General features: G+C 39.5%; 1 protein-coding gene across 1 annotated transcript in view; it reads right to left on the bottom strand.

Moving 5' to 3' along the window:
* Positions 1 to 20,237, bottom strand: part of INTS4 (integrator complex subunit 4) — a 98,045-nt gene that overhangs the window by 20,773 nt on the left and 57,035 nt on the right. The window contains exons 15-18 of the mRNA XM_036745456.1: positions 19,701 to 19,858; positions 10,188 to 10,281; positions 7,582 to 7,662; positions 6,320 to 6,450 (exon numbers count right to left, since the gene is read on the bottom strand). Coding sequence (XP_036601351.1) covers positions 6,320 to 6,450; positions 7,582 to 7,662; positions 10,188 to 10,281; positions 19,701 to 19,858 — 464 coding nt within the window. The remainder of the gene's footprint in view (positions 1 to 6,319; positions 6,451 to 7,581; positions 7,663 to 10,187; positions 10,282 to 19,700; positions 19,859 to 20,237) is intronic.

Below are 20,237 nucleotides of genomic sequence, written 5' to 3'. Positions count from 1 at the left end.
AAGAACACCTATCTAGGTTTCTGTTTAAATACACATAAGGAATGTGCCTAACCAGTCAGTTACCAATTAAAAATTATATTTTCATTCTGATCTATTAATTTTTTAAATGGTTATTAAAAACTTAACAATGATCAGCAATAAAAATAACTAAACTTTTAAAAACTACTTATAATTAAATTAAGTTTAATGCATGAAGTATTAACAGTGCTGTTTCAGTATCTTTCAGGCCCCACCAGAATTCGCTGTACATTCATTCTCTTTTACTTTTCCTCTTATGATCACAAGATGTGTACACACTATTCTTCTAATTCCGCTTATACATTATTTTTTAAGTCTTTGCAGATGCCTGTTTCTTCTACCTGCTGGTCTTCGTGGTACTAAACAATGATGTACTTGGCTCTACTGGCTGCTGTTTCTTATGTGAGACATTTGTAATCAACACCCTTTCCCCTCCCATCCCAAATTTATCTTTTACCCTATGGGACACTTGTAAATCTTGTCAGTCAAGATGATATAGTAGAAAGACTCAGAAACCAAAGAGCGGAGCTGACCTTGCTTTATCTACTGGTTCCTTCACGTCTGTCTTCAAACTCCCCCAAATCTCCTTTATCCTTAAAAAACTTTCACTAAGCCCTACCGTCCCCTCAGTCCACCATCAGATATCTAAAGCTGTCTACCCTCACTCCTTCCACTCTCACTCATTTTTTACCTCCTTGCAGTCTGGCTTCCCAATTCTTCACTTGATTCAAATGGCTCTTCCCAAAGGTACCAACAATGCCAAATCTTTTTGCAGTCCTCATTCTTCTAGACCCATCTGCTGCACCTGACACTGGGGATCACCCTCTCTGCCCTGAAGACTCTCTCCTCTCTGGGCTTTAGTGACACTATTCTCCCCTGGCTATCCATCCTTCCCATCTGATCACTCCTTCACAGACTCTTTTACTGATTTAGCATCATTCAGACCATGCCCTTCCCTGATGCTCCACTTCTGTATGTTCCTCAAGGTTCTATGCTATATCCCCCACTCTTCTCTTTCTATATCGTTTCCTTTGGTAACCTCATCAGCTCCCATGGGTTTCATGATTATCACTATGTGGGTGATACAGATCTATATATCCAGCCCCAGTCTCGCCCCTTAGCCTTGATCTTGAATTACCAATTACCTAGTCCAGTTACAACTGGCTGTCCTGAAAACATCTCAAACTCAGTATTTCCAAAACAGGTTTCATTACATCCTTCTCCCACACCCCTCACCCCCAATTCCAAACTTCCTTATTGTTGCAGATGGCACTACTGTTCTGGTCTCTTCGTAAATATGGCATTATACTCAAATATTCACTAACTCTCACCTCATATATCCAATCAGTTGCCAGATCTCGCCATTTCTGCCTCCACAACATTCTGTCCATCCCCATAGGCACCAACTTAGCTCAGGCCCTCGTCACTTCACACACAGATGATCACAGAAGTCTCCTAACTGGTCTCTCAACACTATTACTGCCAGAGTGATTTTTCTTAAGCACGTATCGGACCATGTCACTCTCTTGCTTAACCAATTTCAGTAGCTTTCTATTGCTTTTAGGATGCAATATAAACTCTTCTGTTTAGCTTTTAAAGCCATTCTCACCCTTGCTCCAACCTGTTTGTAGCCTTGTAGTACATGATATCCCACTACGTGTTCTTTGACCCAGCCTGAAAGACCTCCCCTTCTGTTTCTCACCCAGGGGACTTCCACTCCACTTCGGGCCTTCCCACCGGCCATCTCCCACAACTAGAATGTACTCCCTCCTCACCTCAGCCTCACAAAGTCCCTTTCTTCCTTCAACACAAAGTTAAGATCACCTCTTAAATGAAGCCTTTTCTAATCCCCTCAACTACTTATCAGTCAATAAACATTTATAAAGTGCCTACTACTGGCAGGCAATGTGCTAAGCATTAGGGATACAAAAAAGAGATAAAAGACAACATCTGATTTCAAGGGGCTCACAATCCAATGGGGAAAACAATAAGTAAACAAATATGTACAAACGAGTTATATGAAGAATACATTTAACAAAGGGAAAGCATTAGGGGTTAGGGAAGGTTTCCTCTAGAAGGTGGGATTTTAGTTAGGGCTTAAAAGGAAGCTAAGGAAGTCAGCAGTCGAAGCAGAGGAGAAAGAGCATTCTAGGCATGGGGTAATGTCCAAAGAAAATGCCCAGAGTTAAGAGATGGAGTGTCCCATTCATGGAACAGCAAGGAGGCCAGGGGCACTGGACTGAAAGGTACCTGGCATCGGGGTGAAACAAAGATGTCCATTACACCCCTATTATTCAATTTCATACTAGAAATGTTAGCTTTAGCAATAAGAAAAAAAGAAACTGAAGGAATTAGAATAGGCAAAGAATAAACTAAGTTATCACTCTTCGCAGATAATATGATGATTTACTTAGAGAATCCTGGAGAATCAAGGAAAAAAACTACTGGAAATAATAAAAAACTTTAGGAAAGTTACAGGATATAAAATAAACCCACATAAATCCTCAGCATTCCTATATATTACTAACAAAGCCCAACAGCAAGAGATAGAAAAAGAAATTCCATTTAAAGTTACTGTGGACACTATAAAATATTTGGAAGTCTACCTGCCAAGACAAACTCAGGGCCTATAATGAACACAATTATGAAACACTTCTCACACAAATAAAGTCAGATCTAAATAAATGGAAAAATATCAGTCGCTCATGGTTAGGTTGAGCTAATATAACAAAAATGACAATTTTACCTATATTAACTTACTTATTCAGTGCCATATGAATCAAACTACCAAAAATTATTTTACAGAGCTGGATAAAATAATAACAAAATTCATCTGGAAGAACAAAAGGTACAGAATATCAAGGGAATTATTGAAAAGAAACACTATGGAAGGTGGCATAGCCATACAAGCTACTAAACTGTACTATAAAGCAGTAGTCATCAAAACTACCTGGTACTGGCTAAGAAACAGAGTGGTGGATCAGTGGAATAGGTTAGGTACACAAGACGAAGTAGTCAATGACTTTAGTAATCTACTCTTTGATAAACCCAAAGAATCCAGCTTCTGGGCTAAGAATTCACTATTTCACAAAAAAGGCTGGGAAAATTGGAAAATGGTATGGTAGAAACTGGGCATAGACCAATATCTTACACCATATACCAAAATAAAGTCAAAATGGGTTCATGATTTAGGAATAAAGGCTGATACTGAAAGCAATGTGGGAGAGCAAGAAATAGTTTACCTGTCAGGTTTATGGGAAAGGACAGAATTCATGACCCAACAAGAGATAGAGAGCATTACAAAATGCAAAATGGATAATTTTGATTATGTTAAATTGAAAAGTTTTTGTATAAACAAAGCCAATGCAACCAAAATTAGGAGGGAAGCGGAAAATTGAGAGAAAATCTTTACAACCAGTGTCTCTGATAAGGGCCTCATATCTAAAATATAAAGGGATTTGAGCCAAATTTATAGGAGTACAAGTCATTCCCCAATTGAGAAATGGTCAAAGGATATGAACAGGCAGTTTTCGGAGGAAGAAATTAAAGATATCTATAGGCATATGAAAAAATGCTCTAAATCACTATTGATTAGAGAAATGAAAATCAAAACAGCTCTTAGGTACCACATCTCCCATCAGGTTGGCTAACATGACGAAACAGGAAAATGATAACACTAGAGAGGATGTAGGAAAATTGGAACATTATTACATTGTTGGTGGAGTTGTGAACTGATCCAGTCATTCTTGAGAGCAATCTGGAACTATGCCCAAAGGGCTATAAAAATGTGCATACCCTTTGACCGAGCAGTACCACTGTCTTAGGGCTACATCCCGAAGAGATCACACAAGTGGGAAAGGAACCTGTATGTACAAAAATATTTATAGCAACTCTTTTTGTGGTGGCAAAGAATTGGAAATCAATGGGATGCCCATCAATTGGGGAATGGCTAAACAAATTGTGGTATATGAATGTAATGGAATATTATTGTGCTATAAGAAATGAAGAGCAGACAGACTTCATAATAACCTGGAAAGACTTAGATGAACTGATGCTGACTGAGGGGAGCAGAACCAGGAGATCATTATACACCATTACAGACACACTATATCTGTAAGGACTAACTTTGACAGACTTGACTCCTCTCATCAACGCAATGTTCAAAGACAGCCCCAAAAGACTCATGATAGAAAAAGCTGTGCAAATCCAGAGAAAGAATTATGGGAGTCTGAATGCAGATTGGGGCAAACTTTTTGCTCTCTTTTTTTTTCCTTCTTTTTTGGTTTCATTTCTCCTTTCTCATGATTCATTTCATTGGTTATAATTCTTCTTTACAACTGAACTACTATTTAAATAAGTTCAATGTAAAGGTATACGTAGAACCTATACTGGATTACATGCCATCTTGGGGGGTTGCGGGGAGGAATGGGAGGGAGAGAAAATTTGGAACCCAAAAACTTGTGGAATTGAGTGTTGTAAACTAAAAATAAAAAATAAATGTATTAAAAAAAAAAAAAGAAAAGTACCTGGCAAGAAGTAAGGTGTAAAAAAACTGGAAAGGTAGGAAGGAGTCAGGTGATGAAGGGCTCTGATCACCAAACAAAGGATTTTGTATTTGATCCTGGAGGAAATAGTGAACCACTGGAGTTTACTGCGCACTGGGGGCTGGGGGGTGAGGAGGGGTGGTGTTAACATGGTCAGACTTGTGCTTTAGGAAAATCACCTTGGTGGCTGAATGGAGGCTGAATTGGAGTGAGGAGAGATTTGACACAAGCAGACCCAGCGGCAGGCTGTAGGAATAGACTGTGCATTTAGTGATGCACCAAGGTGGTAGCAGTGTCAGAGGTGCACTCAAGAGACATTGCAAAGGCCTTGGCAACAGATGGGATGGATGAGTGACAGACAGCATGAAGCTGAGGATGACACCTACACTGTGAACCTGAGGGCCTGGAAAGACAGTGCTGCCCTTGACAAAAATAGAAAAGTCAGAGGTTTACGGGTAAAGAGAATGAGTCCAGTTTTGACCATACAGAGAGGTTAAGATGCCTACTGGGCAGCCATCCATCCCCCTTCCCCCCACAGGATGATACGCCAAGCTCTGCAAGGTAAGCTATTCGTGGCTAGATGCCTCTATCTTTTGCCTTCTGCGCTGCTGTATTCCAAGACCTCTTATTTAGAGTAGAAGCTGGCAGGTCTTATGTGATCCTTTGTCCTTTGGTATCTGAATGGCTTCTTTCTGCATGCTTGAAGCAGTTTTTCTTTGAAGTAAAAGCTCTGGATTTGGGCTGCGACATTCCTGGGATTTTTCCTTTTAGAGTTTCTCTCAAGAGGTAAGTGGCAGATTTTTTCTATCTTTTCTTTGTCCTCTGGTTCTAACAGATCTGGGCAGCTTTCACTCATGAGTTTTGAAATATAATGTACAGGCTTTTATTTTCTTCTTTCAGAGAGTCCAATGATTCTCAAATTTTCTCTCCTTGATCTGTTTTTGAGGTCAGTTTTTTTTAAGCTAGATATTTTAATTTTCTTCTACTTTTTCAAGCTTTTGATTTTGTTCTCTAATATGACTTGCTGTCTGATAGAACCAACTGATTTCTTTTTGGTCTATTCTACTTTTCAGGGAGTCCATTTTGAGGGTAAGCTTTACCATTTTCCTTCTAAGTTACTTACTCTTCCAATTCTTTCCTCTAAACGATTATTTAATTTTAAATCTCTTGCTTCATTTCTTCTAGATATTCATGTAATCTTTATGAAAAACTCATTTCCCCCCCTTGACAGTGGATTTCTTAATCATCATTTAATCTGGGGCAAATTTCAAGTTTTTTGCTGGAGTATGTGGGAGTAAGGCAGTCTGCCTCCACTCAGATTGATTACTTTTAAGCCCTTGCTTACATACTTAAATTTTATAGCAACAAAACACTAGAATGTTAGAGCACTGGGGCTGGAGTCAAGGAGACCCGAGTTCAAACCTCACCCCAGACACCAGCTGTATGACCCTGGGCAAATCATATGCAAATGAGGGGGACTGGACTTGATGACCGACAAGGTCCCTTCTACCTCTAAATCGATGGACTCATGTAGGAACCATCTAATTCAGCCTTCTCATTTTAATGGGAAGAAGGGGAAGATGAGGCCCAGAGAGTGAAAAGCAGCTTTCTGAAGGGGATGCAGCAAATTGGTAATAGCCAAACGCAGAACTGAGGTTTCCTGACTGACTCCAGCACATCCTCCTGTATTACACTTAAGAGAGCTTCACTTATTAATGCAAAAATTCAATTCCTCCCAGGTGCATGGGATCACTCACCCTCTAGTGGTCCGTGCTGTTACTATAAGCTGCAGTGCCTTGGCTTGCAACCTCATGTGGTGAATGATCACTACTTGTCTGCTTTCTACTCCACTGTACATGAATTCCATCTTGTATGTTTCTTCCATGATCTGGAAACAGAATGGCATGGCCTATTAATGACAATAATGATCCCCCACACAATTAAGACACTTAAGATGCTTTAGTAGGCCTTTCTATCCTCCGCTCTCTCTCCACATCTATCCATCTCACCCTCTGCCATCCCCTACTCCTTTTGCCTTCAATCCTTCCCAACATCGGGGTCTCTTCCAATGAGTCCTGTCCTCTCATTATGTGGCCAAAGTATTTAAGCTTCGGCTTCAGTATTTGACCTTCCGGTGAATAGTCTAAATTAGAATTTTAAAGTGTTGACTGATTTGATCTCTTTGCTGTCCAAGGGATTTTCAAATGTCTTCTTCGGCACCACAATTCAAGTGTTGACTCTGCAGCGTTTAGTTTTCCTTACAGGCCAACTCTCATAGACATACATTGCTACTGGAACAACCAACCACAGGTTTTACATGTATGTGTGTATACACACACACACACCCCAGTGGATACAGTGCAGGGCCTGGAGTCATGCACAGCTGGGTCCAAATCTGGCCTCAGACACTTACTGACTGAGTGAAGTATGCCTTGATTTCCTTAAATGTAAAATGTAGATAATAATAGTACCTCCTCCCCCGAGCTGTTGTGAGGATCAAGAGATGGTATTTGTAAAACACGAGGAATAGTTCCTGGCACACAGTAAATGCTATGTGAATGCTAGCTAACACACACACACATTAAAGATTATTAAATTTATTACTAATATATTAACTATATAGACACGGTTGTCTTTAAGGTTTACAGAGCACTTTATATGTTATCTCATTTAAACTTCAAACAATCCTGCGAAGTGTATTATTATCTTCATTTTATAGATAAGGAAGCTGTCAGAGGTTAAGTGACTAGCCCAGGAGTTAGAGAGGTAGTAAGTGTCTGAGGCAGGATTTGAACTCAGGCCTTTCTAGTAACTCTAACTCTCGCATTCTATCCCATACATTACCTTGATGCCTAATAGGCTGTGGATCAGGAATGACAGCGCTTCAGTGTGTAAAGAACTTCACATGTATCATCTCAGCTCTTTCGTTAAAAGCTGGGATAATCTACACATGTGACCGAGCCAGGCAGTCTTTGGTTCTAGCCAGGCTGTGTCTGAGGGGCTACGGTTCCAGACTCACCTGTTTAGCGGCGGCCGATGCCATGCCGCTCTGCTTCAGGTAGAGAGGGGCAGCCATGTTCCACAGCTTTTCCTGCAAGGCCTGCAAAGAAAAGAGCCATGATGCAGCGGCCCATCAATGGAATCACATCTACAAAGACTTCACGGTGCTCAGCACGGTGCCTGACACAGAGTCGGTGCTTAATAAATGCTTATTGATTAATTGTGCAGTTTCACAAGGTTTAGAAATACTGAAAGAACAGATTTAGGGCAGGGAGTATACCTTACTTGACTGCTGAAAAGTCCTCAGGAGACTAGATAATGGGGAATAGTAGATAATGGGGATAAATACTTTTTAAATGAATAAATCATTATACTTATTAAGTGCACCATATTAAGTAATAGATGCTGGAGAAGACAGAAGTAAAATACATAGTCCTTGTCCTCAAGGAGTTTAGATTTGAATAGAAGGATAATACATATATACAAACTAGAATGTAAGTGTATTAAAAAAAAATACAGAGGTCTCTGAGGTCTGAAAGAGCTAAGAGACTTCAGAAAGGCCTTATTTATAGGAGAAACAACACCTGAGCTGGGCCTTCAAGGATGAGCAGGAAGCCACAAGGCAGAAGCTGGGGGTGATTCAGAAGAAACGCTTAAATCTGAAGGCCTGTCAGGGTCCTAGCCGCGGTGTAATGGCAAAAGCCCAGCCCAGAATCCTAACTCCAAAACCTACTACCTGAGTGACTCTCTGCAAGTTATTTTATCTCTCTGGTATTAGTTTCCTTAACTCAAAAATGAGGGAATTGGATTAGATGATCTCTAAAGTCCTTTCTGGCTCTATATTTTATTGTCCATTTTTGATCTTAAGTTTAAAAACAAAAATAAAAATCTTCTATGCTCAGATCTCAATTCAATCCAATTTATTATTAAGGACAAAAACACAGAAAACTGTGCATAGCAGGTGTTTAAAATAACGTCTGTTGCACTGAAGGCCTGTGCCTATTGCTGGGAACAAGGAGGTAAGACAGGCTGACTTTCATTACGAGACATGCAGAGGAGGTGGCAGGATAAGCTTCTGGCAATTGCTTTTTCACTGCCATTTAAATTTGATTCACAGGATTTCAGGGCTAAGGGATTTTAAAGTGGAGAATGCCAGAGCTGGAAGGGCCTTTAGGACACAAGTGACGTTAGCACACATGATACAGAATATTAAAGCATCAAATGACAGAGTTGGAAGGGACCTGCACTATCATGGTGTCCAATTATCTTCTTTCTTATAGAGGTGGAAACAAGTTCAGACAAAGAAGTGATATTTCCAGGGATAAACAGTAAAATAGTAGCAGAAGTACCAGTTCAAAGTGTCCTGACTTTCAGGCTAATGTTACTGATACCAGGCATTTTGTAGCCAGGAAGAGCTATGTAAATAAAACCTATTAGCAATGTTGGGAAAAGCAAGGCATTATTATGCTTTTTTTTTTTTTTTTTTTTAAAAATAAAGAAACTGAGGCTGAGAGAAATAAGGAAATGAATTAAATGGCAGAGTTGGGACTCAAACCCAGAGTTCTTTTATAATACACCGGCTTGATAACGGAGAAAACAGTCTCTGACGATTGACTTGGTCTCTCTTGCCCACTATCATTTATTCTGATCTTAGCCAAAACATCATTGATCACTTTTGATACTAAAAAGATTCAGGCTAAAAGTGGACTATGATTGCTTGCAGACACTTATCAACTGGAAATAGTCTCTTAGGCAGTCCCCTACACCCCTTGCACTTGGTTTACTGTGCAGAAAGCTACTGAAGATACCAAGTATTCAGCTAGCCTAACTGGGCTAACTCTGCTGACCTAAAATAAAATAGCTTCTTGGATCACAATCCTGTATATGAAGATTTATTGGTTGGCCAAGATGAAACGTCAATAAGAGTTTGCTTTGAAGAGCAAAGAAAATTAGGATTGTTTTTTTAAACTTTAATAAAATGACTTGTGCCTCCACAAAGAATACCAAAAGAATTTAAGCAAGTCCTTTGTCATTCAACTTTTATATTACCATCAAAAGAATGATTTACTCGGGATCCTGATATAAACACATCCCTTGGCAAGACATCTTAAGTACATAAACACATCTCCCTGGCTGCCTGGTGTGCTGACGTCCCACATTCACAAAACTGTAAGTCTTTAGCAACTACCCCAAAGGATCAGAAAAATAATCTATTTCCTGGAAGAGTTATTATTTAATTAAAGGGCAAATATAATTATACTGGTAAACATGTGGTATCTGTAAGAGGCAAAGTTTCTCCCTGTAAATACTAACAACAAACAACCGCTAATTTTCACATTTCTATGGGGCTTTACTCACAATGACTTTTCCTTGAAACTCATGAGACAGGCAGTATTGGGCATTATTAGCACCGTTTTACAAATGAAAGTACTGAGGCTCAGGGGGTTCAGTATATGTTCCTGATCACAAAGCTAGTCAGTGTGTCAGAATTGAGTTCCAATCCAAACCTCTCTTATTCCAAAGGCCAGCATTGTTCCCACCACACTATGCCATCTCTAAGACTTGCCCCAGGGCTTAAAAATGTCATTACATCATAACGACCATAACCCCAAGACAGGGCCCAACCTTGATGAGAAGCAGCTGACACCGAAGATAAGTGGCGGAAAAGTCTGCTACTCCTGCCAGGTCAGACTGAAGTTCTCCAAGTCTCTGCAGGTCACTGCAAGATAGAACATCCAGAAGCAAATGTAGATGGGGAATAGCACAGAAATAAAAATCACCTCATGAGATGAAAAACCTTAAAAGACAGAGTTTCAAATTAGAAGAGACCTCAAAGGTCTTAAGACTCATACATGCTGAAGACGAAAAGGAGCCTTAGAAATCATCTACTATGACACCCTTCTTTTACAGACAGAAAAGTGGGGCTCAGAGAAGGGGATCTATGAGTTTCATGTCCAAGGCTAGATTGGCAGTTGGTGGCACAGTCAGGCCTATAATCCAGTTCTCTTGATTCATAGATCACAGAATCTGGAGTTGAAAGGAACCTGATAGGGAAACAGTTTACTCATTTTTACAAAGGAGAAAACTGAACTCCTGAAAGGTGAAAGGACCTATGCAAAAGCTGCACCAGGTGAGTGTGGATGGCAGCTGGCTACCAGACAACAGCTGTTGTTCAGTCATATCCAACTCTTCGTGATCCAACTTGGGGTTTTCTTGGCAAAGATACTGGAATAGTTTGCCATTTCCTTCTCCAGCTCATTTTACAGATGAGGAAATGGAGGCAAACAAGGTTAAGTGACTCATAGCTAGTAAGTGTCTGAGGCCAGATTTGATTCACCAAGATAAGTTTTCCTGACTCCAGGCCCAGCGCTCTATCTACACTACCACCCAGCTGCCCAAAACACTGCTTTTGTGAAAGCCAGGCATTCGTCTAACCCCTCTCTGAAGAATCCCCTTTGACAACATGCCCTACAAGTGGTCATCTAGATTTTACCTAAACAACCCTAACCAGCTCATCGTGGAGTCCCTGTTCTTTATGTGCGTTTCCTTGACCTGGCTCTCCGGGTAGATTTTTTACCATGTGAGAGATGCCAAACCAGCTATGTGGCTGACTCGACTTGGGAACCTGCCAAATTCATCCTACAACAGGCCCTGCAGCTAGTCATTCATTATGGTACATGACTCTGCAGACCGCTGGGAAACCTACTGATGTCACCGTCTCTACAATGAATGCAATCACCTTTAATTTGGACAGAATAACAAGCAACACATTTCCATTCAACCGAGGGAAATGCTAACTAGCAGAGTTCACAAAAATAGGAAGGTGGGGTGGGGGCAGGGGGAGGAGGCTGCAATGAAAGGAGGCAAGGCCGGCCTTGGTGAGGAATATAAGAGGTTCACATAGAAAGGCAATATGATACAGAGAAAGGAAGCCTGGGCCTGGGAGTTAGATGAAGTTGGGGGTTCAAGACCTGGCTTTACTATATGCTGTAATGGTCCAATGTAGACTAAACCCAACAATGAGAGTTCCATAAAATAAAACACACACAGCCATGTGCATACACATGGAACCCAATGAGAGGCTGTACTCTAGTGTTCTAGACCACTGCCATACTCCGTATGTGACTTCCTGTCTAAATTTCAGCTTATCTATAAAGTGGAGATGATAACACCTGAACTACTTAATTCATAAAACTGCTGGGAGGATTAAATGTGTACAATAACAACAGCTACTACTCACTGATAGCGCTCTAAGATTTACCAAGAACCTTCTGAACAGAAATCCTGTAAAGTAGGTAGCAAAAGCAATTTTCTCCCAGACTTGTAGGTGAGGAGGCCTAGGCTCCAAGAGGCCAGGTGACCTGTACAAGGTCACAAAAGCTGCATGCATTGGAAGCAGAATTCAAACAGAGGTTTCCCCACCTACAAGGCCAGTGTCCTTTTCTTGATCCCACAATACCTCTCAATTAGAATAGGAATAAAGTAGTCTAACAAGAGCTGACTATGCAGCCAACAAGTTCCAGGTTCAAGTCTTGACTCTGACACAGCCTTGATGTGCAGCTCTAAAGTTGTAAGTTGCAGCAAGGATGCCAACTTGCACTGGCAGAGAGATATTCCTCATTCTGAAAGTCTCTGTATCAGCAAGTTACTACATCAAGTCCTTATTCCTACTAAGCAGTTTACAAGTATAGTAGTAAGAGTAACTTAACATTATAATCATAGATACAAAATCTATTATTTTTAAAAAGTATTAGAAAACATAAGAATAAATGGAAGTTTAATATAATAAGTATTATCTATCTAAAACAAAGAGCCAGCATTATATGTAATGGAAATAAACTAGAGGTCTTTCCAATAACATCAGGGTAAAGGGAGGATATCCATTAGCATGACTACTATTTTATATAGTCCTAGAAATGCCAGCTATGGCAACAAGAAAAAAAAATTGGGGGAATAAGCATAGACAAAAAAGAAACAAATTTATCAATTTTTACAAATGATACAATGATCTAGAGAACACTAGAGTCAACTAAAAAAATAAGTGGAACAATTAATAACTTCAGCACAGTTACAGGACATAAAAAGCCCACTTATATCATTAGTATTTCTGTATGTTACCAACAAGATCCAGCAAGAGAAAGAGCTAGAAATGAGAAATTCCATTTAAAATAATTATAGAATGTATAAAACACTTGGGAGTCTACCTGCCAAGACACAGAGAGGAGTTGTATGACTGTAACTACAAAATACTTTATAGTAATAAAGATCAACTTAAAAAATAGAGAAATATTAACTGTTAATGAGTAGGCCATGTCACCATAATAAAAATGATAAAAATTAATTTATTCACTGTCATGCCAATGAACCACCAAAGATTTAGTTTAGAGCGCTTAGGCGAGATGAAGGAAAAATAACAAGATTAATCTGAAAAAACAAAAGGTCAAGAATATCAAGAGAAACAGCGAAAACAAGTGGGAAGGAGGTTTGGCAGGACTAGCCCTCAAACTTTACAACAAAGCAATAATCATCAAAATAATTTGGTATGGATTTGAAATAGGTTGATCAATGGATCAGATTAATTAAATAAAACATAGAAGCAAACAAAAACAGTAGCCTGATATTTGAATAATTCAAAGACCTCAGCTCCTAAAGCAAGAATGCACTCTTCAACAAAAACTGCTGGGTAACCTGGGAAGAAGTCTGACAGAAACTAGGTACAGAATGACACCTTCTGTCTTACAGCAAGTTGTTTACATCTCAGACATAAAAGGCGACATTATAAACAAATCAGAGGAGCAAGGAAAAAGTTAGATGGGGAAGACTTCATGATCAAACAAGAGACAGTATGGATCATAGAAGACATAATGAACAGTTTTAATTATATTAATGGTAGAGGTCACACAGACTCGGAGCGCCCACCGATGCACATTTTTTGGACATGGCCAATGTTGGAATTCATTTTGCTTGAGTATGCATATTTGCTACAAAGATTTTGTTTTGTTTCTCCCCCCACCCAATTTTGGGGAGAGGCTGAGTATGTATATTTTTGTTAATTAAAAAATAAATTAAAAAAAACAAAAGGCAAACATTACACGAAATGGACTCACAGCACTCATAAGAACACAATATGTTCTGTAATTTAAGTGGTCTTTTGTTTCTATAGTTAGATTGGAAGTTTTCTAAAGGCAATGATCCTGTACCATTCTCCATGAATCTGACAATTAATCAACTGGTATTTGGTTCAGGACAATCAATGTTTATTCATTTACTGATCTATGAGGACAAGAGTCAAAATGGAAAACAAAAAAAAGATTTCGAGGCAGACAAAAGGAACCACAAGAAAATATAGTGAAATCTGGTAGAGAAAAATAGTCCTTCCCATTTCCATGCCTACTCCAAACAGGAGAAACTTCAGCAGAACTGTGTCCATATGAAGGTGTAAATATTTTTGAAATATTTAAGAACACATTTGCTATGTCTGATGAGTTGTGCAAACAATGTAACAGATTAAATACATTAATTTTTAAAAATCATCCTTGTTTCTCTTAAAATTCATGGATAAAGCCAGTCACAAAAATTAAATGACGATTAAATTCTTAAACCAAATGTTATTTATGGCAAATATTTCTCTTTTTGTCCCTGAGAATCTCCAAACACTGAATTTACTATTATTTCCATTTAGAGGTTTACGTAGTAACAAGGTATGTTAGAAAGATCTAAATAAGAACAGAGTTTTGGTGATTTTTCAAAAGCTATTTTCAACTCTGCTCTCAGATGATTACAGATTATAAACATTTCCTTTCCACCTCACTATTTTCTGAAATAGTTCCCAGATTAGAAAATGTGCACAGCTCTAGTGAGACTTCCAAAGATGGGTGGCAGACATATTGTTTCAAAGAACACGACCACACCACACATAGACAGAAGCTGATATGTAAAACATTCCTAAGAGAAAACACAAGATGCACTTTATACAAATTACTATCACTTCTAAGCAAACTAAGCATACCATCTGTTTCACACTCTGCCCCAGAAGAACTGCACATATACGGAAACTCCATTCATGGAATCTCAGAAAGGGATGAAGCCACGGAAACTGAAGATACCACATGACAGCCTTTTGAGTATTTGCTTCAGGTCTTTGTCTCTTTTTATCTAGACTCCTCTAATAGTCTCTCTCTCTCTCTCTTTTTTTTTTTGCAAGGCAACTGGGGTTAACACAGTTAGCCAAGTGTCTGCGTCCGGAGTTGATCTCAGGTCCTCCTGATCTCAGGGCTGGTGCTCTATCCACTTGACCACTTGGATGCCCCTGTCAGTCTCTTAAACGGTCCTTCCTGTCTGCAGTCCATCTTCTTTCTCATCAATGTTCTCTTCAGAACACTGGTTTTCTTAATGGACTGCTCTGATCTATAGAACGCTTTTTGGTTTGCAAAGCCCTTTACAAATACTACCTCACTAGAGCCTCACAATCACCTTAGGAAGTAGGTGTTATCATTATTCCCATTTTACAACCCTGATTCTGAGGAAACGGATGCAGAGTGACTTGCCCAAGGTCACACAGCTAGTAAACATCTGAGGCCAGATCTGAACTTGAGTCTTCCTGTCTCCAGTACCAGAGCTCCATCCAGAATGCCACCTAGCTGCTTCTAGATTAAAAAAATCTTCAGTGTTGCTCCCTGTCGCTCACTGAAAAAAGCATAAACTCCTGGCTGTTGTATTTATGTTCCTCTACAACCTTGCTCCAATGTACCTTTCCAGTCTTCTCTCACACTATTTCTATTTAATCTTATCCTTGGTTCCCTATCTTCCTCCTGCCTCGTGTCTTTGTTGATCAAATTTCTGTATAGAATGGACTATGTAGCCTCAGATCCCTTTCCCTTTGAGGCCCATCTTAGGTGTGGCCTCCCTCATATAAAGGCCTCCTGACCATTACCTCCAGGTGGAAGCTATCTGTTCTTCCTCAGACATATCACAGCACTTTGACTAGACCTCACCTTTGTACTTATCTCATTCTCCCTTTTATCATATTTGTATACATGTCTTTCTCTCATAATTTAATTCTAAGTTCCTGGAGGATAGGGTTTTTGGTTAAAAAAAGAATTTCACATATATATATACATATATATGTAAAATTATATACATATATACACACGCACACACATACACATGTATAATTATATATATTCACCATTTTGTACAAAGAAATTTCGTTGAATAAATGTTGGTATTTTTGGACCTTTATAATTCACTCCTTTATTAGTTATCCATATATGTATTGTTATGTTATACTTTCACTACTGTGAAAGATGCAATAATTTACTGCCCTACAGCTACCTCTCATTCTGAATAACAGACTGCCTAAGCTGAAGCTCTGACCACCATTCCCTACTCTCTCATACCAATCCATACCAGGTCCATCCTTTCAACATCTCTATCCCCCTTCCTATCCTTTCATTATGCCCGTCGGAATCCCAGCCCTGCCCCACCCCTTTCTATTAGCAACAAACTGATCTTCATATGAGATCTATGGGCTCCTTTTGGAAATGACTTCATATATTGTATTTGTATATCTAAGTGTTGTTCCCTCCCTGCCCTCAGTAGAAGGTAAACTCCTTGAGGGCAGGGACTGTTTCGTTTTGTCTCTGTATCCCTAACAAACAACACAATGCCTAGAATACAGAACAAGAGCAGCAGATGTTATCAAGGAATTAGTTGTATGTGGGCAGAAAGAGAAAATGGGCTGGACAAATGAGAGTGATGGATGAGGGGTGAGCAATGTCAGGAACAAGCAGGAAAGAACTCCAGGCTGCTGGGTGGACAATGCTGTCACAAACTTTTAGGAGCTCATGGATGAGAATGCACAAAACGGCAGGCATGGATGAGTTGCAATCTGTATTGTTGGAAGGAATTTCCAAATTGATGAGAACACATGTCCACTGGAGTATTTTATTTTCTTTAGATCAAAATCACAGAATCTTTAAGTTGGAAGGGAATTTTAATATATTCCAAAATCCCAGCCACTCAGTAATCCCTCTTATAGTTTATCTGAGAGAGAGTCATCTAGAAACCAAATGAACAGTTACATGGAGTTCTCAACCTTGGATAAAAGAGAAATTTCCAGTGTTGGATAGTTCCTAGTAAGGAGGAGGTTCTTTCTTATTTTAAGCCAAAATCTACCTCCCTGTAGCTTCCACCCATTTATGTTCTAGTTCTGATTTCTGAAAAATCACAGAACGTGTCGGTGCTATCTTCCACAAAACAGTCCAGATATTTGAAGACAGCTTTATCCCCCTTTAGTCTCTTTTTCTCTGGGCTAATTCTGTTCAGAATTCCTGGTCTGAGGTGGTTTCTTGAATTCATACTATCTTAGTCACTCTTCAGTCTGCCAGTTCCTCGCCATCTTTAAATCATGCTGCCTACAGGCCTGCCTTCTCCTTCTCCTATTTTCTTCCCACCCTATCTCCTTCCCTTCAACCAGGCTCTGAATGGTGAGCTTCCACTTGGTTGTGGGCCCACTATCTCCCTGTGCCTCCCTTGTATCTGGTACAATGGACCATGTAGAGCAAAAGGGTTTAAATAAATACTCCTTTTGCTAAAACTGTATTCCAGTGCCTTCAGGTAGAAGCATTTTTCAAGGCAATTCAGAAGCAGTTCAGAGAACAAAAAAGAATGAAAGCCACTAGAAAGTTAAACAACAGTCAGCAAGGAGGTTCCGAGGTGACAGAAGCTCCTGTCAGTCTCAAAACTTTTTATATTCCTCTTGCCCCGAGGGATCACAGCTGGTTTCTATATCAATCCCCCTGGGGGCAATGCTAACCCCAATGGCCCTAGGTCCCCACCATAGCTTCCTAGATTGCCATATATCCAGGATAGTTTTGAGGACGTCAGGGAAGTTAGCTCACACCTCTCTGGTTCCTGGCCCATACCACATTCTGTAGCAGGAAGACATCTATTTAGCTCTACCTGTAAGCATCTGCTCCTGCTCTGACTCGAATGCTCTTCATCCCTCCCTCAGCTTACTGAATTCACCCCCCTCACTCAAAAGTGACCTACTTCAGGAAGCCTTTCTTGATCCTCCTCCCACCTTTACACCTCACAAAGTACCCTGCCTGCACCTTTTTATGTAGTTTGGCAGCATCCAGAGATGTCACACTTTCCAATTAGACTATAAACTCCATCAACAACAGTGAATTTTACCTAAACTTTGTATCCTCCACAGTCCTCTACATAGACACTGAATAAATGTCTACTGAATTGTTGCTGAAATGAAAGAAGACAGGGAATAATGGAGAGATTTTTGCTGTTATTAGCTCACTAAAATGTTTTTACTGAAAATAAGTTTTAACATGTTTATATGTTTTGCAAGTTTTATTTATAATAAAAACTATGAAAAAGAAAGCTAATGAGAGGGTCAGATTAGATGGTCTATAGCTGATACCTGGTTAGACGATGTGCTTTACGCCTATGCTGGGGCCTATTACAATGTCTGGCACATAGTGTTTAATAAATGTTAAATGAATGAATTTAGAAGGTCCCTCTACTCTCCCAATTTCTAATTCTACAATTCTTCATATGAGTAATCCCTCCAATCTCATACTTTCCAGCAAAGGCTTTTGAAGGTTAAAAATTGAACTGTACATTTCTTTGTATCTCCTCACACAGGGCCTTGGACATAACAGGCATGACAGAAATGTCTGATTAATCGTGGAGCAAGAAGAGTTAAAAAAAAAAAGGAACAGACTGAATTATTGAATTTTAAATCCCATTACATTAACAAAATAATGGCTGGCACCAGGAATCCTGGGGGGCAAGAGAAGTGATCCCCCTAAACCAGAAGTAAAAGATGGCAGACACTGTTTTATTGTCCATTAAAAGCAAAATTTGACATGGGCTGTGAAATTCTGATAACCAGACTTGTCTTTTGAATGTCATTTCAAAAAATTTCTATTCTTTTCATTTGAATTGCCTTGACAAGGAGTCAAATTGCAAAGAGCTTCTTTCTAATGGATTCTATGTCTAACCATCAATCAGGCCAAGATCTGATAAGGGGGAAAAAAGCAAGGAACTTAAAAAAAATATATGGTCTCATACTTAGAACATAAGAACAAAATACTTAGCCTAATAAATTCATTCACTCAAAACATTTATTAAGTGTCTACTACATATATGATATGGTCCTTTTTCTTTTAACCATACCTGTGATTTTATAGGTTCTTATCCTCTAATAGCTTTTAGTCTAGTAGGGAAAATAAGACAGAAGGGAGTAAGGAAGGCAGGGAGGAAGAGGAGGAAGGGGAGGAAGAGGGGTAACAAGTCTTCTCAATCCTTATTTGTACTACTTACCTCCTAGGATTGTTGAAACACAAATACTTTGTAAACTATAAATAACATCATGATTAGCAATATTATTAAGAATAAACTGTTATTTTGGTTAAAATATAAACTGCTCTAAGAATGAAATCTTTCATCTGAAAGAAATTTACAAAACATAAAAACCTAAACTAAAACATCTGATTTACATTGCATGGAAAGATATTGAAGTGTCTCTGCCAGACTGGTTGTGACTACCCTAAGCAAAAAGGACATGGGTGGGAGTGAGGGAGAGGAAGGACAAATGCAGATGATGGAGGGAAGGAGAGAGGGGGAGGGGGAGAGAGGGGGAGAGAAGGTGAGAGAGAGAGAGAGAGAGAGAGAGAGAGACAGAGAGAAAGAAAGAGAGAAGGGAGAGGGAAGGGAAAGAGGGGAGGAGATATATACAGGAAACAGAGAATGAATGGAATACAATGATCACTAGCAAGAGCAAATGAGGTGCCATGCGGGCTCAGGGAAGCCTTCATAAAGGACATGCCATTTGAATTGGACTTTGAAAACTTAGTAGAATTTAAACAAAGATTTCCAGAAATGAGGCAGCAAGGGAAGGAGTGTTTTGAAGGTACAGGTAACAGTGAGAATGAAAGCAGAAAGTTAAGGAAGTACAAGACAGGGTTAGCAAAAATGGTGACTAGTCTAGTTTGGCTGGATTGCACAGTAAATAAAAAAAAAAAAAACCAACAACACTGAAACAGTTCAGTTAGGGAGCTCATATGTATTACTAAGTTAAAGGAATGAGGTCACAAATTTCCAAGAAAATCACCTTACCGGATTGTAAACTGAAGCAGCTCCTGAGTGCCCTGAGGATCGAGGTGCTGAAGATTATACACCCTTTCTAGGCTTTGCTGTAGAAACTGCTGGGAAGGGTCTTCATGCGGTGTGATGCTTGGGGAAACAGGTGATGACAAGAGTTTTCTACCTGGTAACTAAGCAAACAGACATGACGGAGTGATGCCACTATCCATATGATCTCAGATTAAGCTAGAAAAGACCTCAGAGATCATCTGAGAGTTTAAATTTCTCACTCTACAGGTAATATGCCTGGCTCAGAGAGGTGAATTTGCCTGCCAAAGGCTAAGAGACAGCAAACAGCAGAGTTGGATTCAAACCCAGGTCTGTCTGCTGAATCCAAATCTGGTCTTCATTTCACTTTATTCTATTGCTTCTGTGTAGTTTTGGGAACCATTCTCTTTTACCAAGTAAATCAGAAGGGCTAAGTTAAAAAAAGGCCAGAATCTGGTCTGCCCTTTAAAGATACGCCCTGAAAATTATGATTACCTGTTCCCATAGTAACTGATTTATGCT

This window comes from Trichosurus vulpecula, chromosome 2, assembly GCF_011100635.1.
Source record: "Trichosurus vulpecula isolate mTriVul1 chromosome 2, mTriVul1.pri, whole genome shotgun sequence".
NCBI classification, from domain to species: Eukaryota; Metazoa; Chordata; class Mammalia; order Diprotodontia; family Phalangeridae; genus Trichosurus; species Trichosurus vulpecula.
The sequence above is the reverse complement of the archived record's forward strand: the minus strand, read 5'-3'. Positions and strand labels throughout refer to the sequence as shown.